The 4,668-nt window shown below is 62.1% G+C and overlaps 1 protein-coding gene across 7 annotated transcripts in view; it reads left to right on the top strand.

The window, feature by feature from the left end:
* The window catches only part of RARA (retinoic acid receptor alpha), a 45,774-nt gene that overhangs the window by 35,689 nt on the left and 5,417 nt on the right, over positions 1-4,668 (top strand). For all 7 annotated transcript variants that reach the window (XM_040640661.1, XM_040640660.1, XM_040640663.1 and 4 more), the window contains 2 exons: positions 1,619-1,767; positions 3,055-3,196. In XM_040640661.1, coding sequence (XP_040496595.1) covers positions 1,619-1,767; positions 3,055-3,196 — 291 coding nt within the window. The remainder of the gene's footprint in view (positions 1-1,618; positions 1,768-3,054; positions 3,197-4,668) is intronic.

The raw sequence follows: 4,668 nt of genomic DNA, 5'->3' as shown, positions 1-4,668 counted from the left end.
CCCCCCCCCCAAGCAGCTGTTCTCAGGCCTCTTGCCTGTCTGATTTGCTTGTCTGGCCTCAGGGATGGTGAGGTGGGGGGAAAACCAGGCCAGGGCAGTTTAGAGTTGGGGCGAGCAGCAGAGGGCCAGGGGAGGTCAGTGAAGAGGCTGTGGACTGGTGGGGGTCTGGGCATCCACTATTCCTTTGCTGTAGGCCGGTGTCTAGGGCAGGGACGGGGGCACAGGGCCACAGCCATGCTGGTCGGCCAGGTTAACCAGGGACGTGGTGCCTGGGCCCCACTGAGAGCCAGGAAGGCCCTGCCAAGGTTGTTGGCCTGGTTCCCTGTCATCACCGCCTGGCAGTTCCTGGTGTGTCTGCAGGTAAGGGGCAGAGGGGTCGTGTGCAGTCAGCCCCGGGTGTCCAGCTGCTGCTTTTCTGTGTGCCTGCACTTGGGGGCCACGGGATTCATGGTTTATAAGGTGCTTGGACCAGGAGCTCTGGGACTCTCTGAATTCCAGAACCTTGTGTTTGGGGTGAGAGTAGATAGGATTTGGGGGTATGGGAGGGGGCTGGGATCTTCCTACTCAGGGAGACATCCTTGCCCTTCCTTGGCCCTGGGCAAGTAACCTTGGGAGTCTGGGATTGCCTCGGTCATAGTTCTCATCCAGCACGATACACCCCCAGCTGCCCAGGCTTTGGGCACAGACAGCTGCCACCCAGCCCAGCTCTGTTTCGCCTGGGGTGATGGGCAGGGGGCCAGGCATTGGGAGGATTTGACCATTGGGGGCTGCGCCTGTTGGCTGGGTCACCCCCCGGCTGCCCTCTTGGAACTGAATAACAGGAGGGGAGGAGGGTAGTAACCCGGACATAGTATTGAGGGCAGACAGACAGAGCATTGATAGGAACAGACCCCCCTTTGTCATGCTGCTTCCCCCCAGACAGGGCACCCAGAGCAGTGGGCTTCCGGGGCTCAGAGGGACTCTTCTCCCTGTCTCCAGGGGTCTCCCTGCTTATCTCAGGGGAATCCCCACCTGCCCTGCGCCAACATTTGCGACTCTTCTTCGCACACCCTGCCTTGGCTCCCTAGCCAAGGGATTGTTTAGGTGGGGGAGGGCTGTGGCTACTGGGGTGGGGGGAGGGAGCGGAAGCAGAGGGGGTGGGGGAGTGGCCGCTTTGAATATCCTGTTGACCCCAGTTTCCTCTGCCCCCAGCTTGTGTCCTCTTCCCTCCCTCCTTAACGAGGCCTTAACTCCTTCCTAACTTGGGGGAGGTGGGGCCAGGCTGCCCTGCGGGGCCAGGGCTTGAGAGCCAGTCTGACTCCTGCCCCCACCCTGCAAGCGTAGCCCTGTCTACATGCAAATCTGATGGTTTATCCTCTGATCTTTCTGGTTGCGAAGGTGGGGTCCTGGGTGAGTAGGCAGGAGTGATGGGGTGCTGGAAGCTTCCTTGGCAGCTCATTGTCCAAGTCTGGCTGAGAAGTCCTAGCTTTCCTGAGACTGTCCCTGCCCCAGACTGAGAGTCCTGGTAGCAGTGGTGAGGCTGGGAGAGGCTCCTGGGGGAGATCTTGAGGCTGGGTGGGCACGGTATTAGGGATGGTGACCTCGGTCTTTAACCGCTCCTCCCCTCTTCTCTCTCTAGCCATTGAGACCCAGAGCAGCAGTTCCGAAGAGATAGTGCCCAGTCCTCCCTCGCCGCCCCCCCTCCCCCGCATCTACAAGCCTTGCTTTGTCTGTCAAGACAAATCCTCAGGCTACCACTATGGGGTCAGTGCCTGTGAGGGCTGCAAGGTGAGTTGAGGGGGTCACTGGGAAGGACAGTCCTGATGAGATGAATGGGATGTCCCCTCTGCCTCATCCTGGAGTATGCCGTTGGTGGGGGATGTCTCGGAAACTGCTGCTCTCAATTCCTTCCCCACAGAAGGTGGCAGAGCCTTGGAGGAGGGGAAGCCTGCATTAGATGATCAGGGACCCCCAAACCAGAGGCCACCCCCCCCCCAGCCGAGCCCCTCTCCACCTCTGCATTCTCCAGCGGGCAGGGCATACGCCCGCTCTGCTACTGTTTGATGCCCAGGTTGTCGTCGTGAGCTGGTTGCCAACTGGCTCTTGGCTAGGGACCCAGGTGGCCTGTCCCCCCCCCCCACCCGATGGCCCTGCCTGAACCTCACCATGGCAGCCCGGTAGGGGGCAGTTAGGAGCAGGCGCCCTGCCTTGGCCTCTCCTTCAGGCGCCCAGGCTGTGGGATCCCCCGTGTCTGACTGGGTTTCCCTGTGCCCATGTTGAGCTCCAGAGGACAGATGCGGCTGCCACCTTCTCAGCAGCTGTGGGCCTGGCTTCTTCCCTTCTCCCCAGGGCCCGAGCCTCTGTCGGTGTCTTCCCCAGGGACTGGGGCGCAGAAGCTGCTCAGCTTTGAGGCTGGAGGCCCTGGGCTGCCCCTGAGCGTGGAGTGGCTCTCCCCAGGGGTGGGGCAGAGAGCGGGGCAAAGCACAAGGCTTTGGACTCTGTGCATCTGCCTGCCCCGTCCGGTGGTCCCCAGCTCTGGTCCGGCTGTGTGTAGACCCTAGCAGCGCAGGTCTGCCTGTGGGCACGCGCATCGGCTGGGCTGGTGACCGCGTGTCCTGCTGCCTCACTCCTGATCATGTGCGGCTCTCCACCTCTCTGGCCAGCCTGTGGATGGCCTTCTGCGGCCTCTTCCTGTGCTCTGAGCCCGGGGCTGTGGGTTCCAGAGCCCGGCCTCTCTCCCATCTAGTCCCATCTGCCCCTTTTCCTGACTCACTAGCAGCCCTGAGGTCCTTTTCCCTGCGAGGGACGAAGCCAGAGCTGTGGGCATAGGCTGTGGGAAGACCGCTGCCCATGTGCCGTGTCAAGGCAGGCACAGGGATTCTTCGGGCTGCGGGGGGGGCGGTGTCCTGGTAGGTGGACTGTTTCCTTCACCTTGTCGGGCCTGTCTAGGTAGGTGATGGCCAAAGGCTTGGGGCAGCAGCTGGCCTGGCCCTGTGCCCCGGAGGCTGAGGCCACAGGCTGGCCCTGCTGCCACCACGGCTGTGGCTGACCCGACTCCTTTTCCTCCGTACCCAGGGCTTCTTCCGACGCAGCATCCAGAAGAACATGGTGTACACGTGTCACCGGGACAAGAACTGCATCATCAACAAGGTGACCCGGAACCGCTGCCAGTACTGCCGGCTGCAGAAGTGCTTTGAAGTGGGCATGTCCAAGGAGTGTGAGTGCACCGGGCTGGGCGCTCCTGAAAGGCTGGGGCAGGAGGGACGTGTGCATGGGCGCGCGATGGGAGCGCGCGTGCCCGATGCGCGGCGTGCGGGCTCGTGGTTCAGGATGTGTGTAGCTGCAAGGACCTGTCTGTCTGTCCACCCGTCTAGCCAGCTGCGTGTCCGTGTGTGGGCAGCCTTTCGTGTTCACATGCGGTTGGCTGTGTGTGCTCGCACGCGTGCGTGCATGCGTGTCTGCTTCCAGGCCCTGCTTGGCTTTGGGGCGGGGCGCAGGGCATACCTGAGGGCTTCTGGATTGTGCCTCTCAGGGGAGGGCTTGCACTGGGGGTGCTGGTTGGTATTTATGTGTGTGTTGGGGGGGGCGCGGCTGGCACAGGGATCTAAAAGCCATTGTCTGGTGAAGCCAGGGACCTGGAGTTGGAAGAGAGAATTGGGACTTCTCAGATCCCAGAGGAACTGGGGGTTTCCAGTTTGGGCTCAGCTGAGGCCCGATGGACAGGAGGGAGGGAGGGAGGGAGGGAGGGAGGGCGGGCTGGACAGGGAGACCCTCTTGTGTTGAATCATGGGTGTTGCCGTGGTGACCGGTGATTGATGATGTCAGAGATAAATGACGCTGACAGACGCCTCCTTGTCTGCGTGGCCGTTGCCATGGAGCCTGAGCCTTGGGGGATGGGGTGGGGGAGGGGGGCCGCAGGACCCCCTAGCCCTTTGTGGGGAGGGCAGTGGAAGAAGGAAGTGGGGAGGGGATGTGGGGGGGGGACCCGAGGAGCCCCAGATAGGAGCAGAGGGGTCCTGCAGCAACCTGCCACCGCTTGCCACAGGAGGCAGAGGACGCGTGGTCTGGCGGCCAGGAAGTGCTGTAGAGCGGGTGACAACTTGGGACCCTTCCCTTCAAGGCCCAGCACCTCCTCCTCCCGCTGCTTCTGCCACCTTCCACTCCCAGAGCTTTTCAGCGCAGAGGGACCAGGGTGGGGACCCCCTCTCCCTCCCACCGCCAACTCCCCCTCTCCCTCCCTCCCTCCCTCTCTGACTGCTCTGTGCCCCGGAGCTGAGCAGCTGCCATTTCAATAGAATTAAAGCTTCCGAATGATAAACGTCTTGTCACAGCTGCAATTTTCTCTTCCCAAATTATCCCCCCCACTCTCCCTCTCCCTCTCCCTCCTCTCCCTTGCACTTTATTGAATTTGCAGAATCGACATGAGTGATCTCCAAATTATGCCAGCTCCCCCCCACCCCCACCCGCTGCCCCCTCCCCGGGCCCCCCACCCCCACCCTCTCTTCCTCCAGCGTCAGCAGCCACCACCACTGGCCCTGTGAGTGATTGTGTGTCTGGGATAATCGGCTGGTAACGACCCCATCGCTTCTTTAAAGCCGAGTGGTGTGTGCGGCTCAGCGCCCCGGGTGATTTGTCAGCTCCCCCGGCTAATGGGCCGAGAGATTCTCCTGCCCGGGCCCCCACTTTCAG

The sequence above is a fragment of the Ursus maritimus genome, unplaced genomic scaffold (genome assembly GCF_017311325.1).
Source record: "Ursus maritimus isolate PB19 unplaced genomic scaffold, ASM1731132v1 scaffold_24, whole genome shotgun sequence".
In the NCBI taxonomy this organism is placed as follows: Eukaryota; Metazoa; Chordata; class Mammalia; order Carnivora; family Ursidae; genus Ursus; species Ursus maritimus.
Note: the sequence above shows the minus strand (reverse complement) of the source record. Positions and strands in the feature narration are given on the sequence as shown.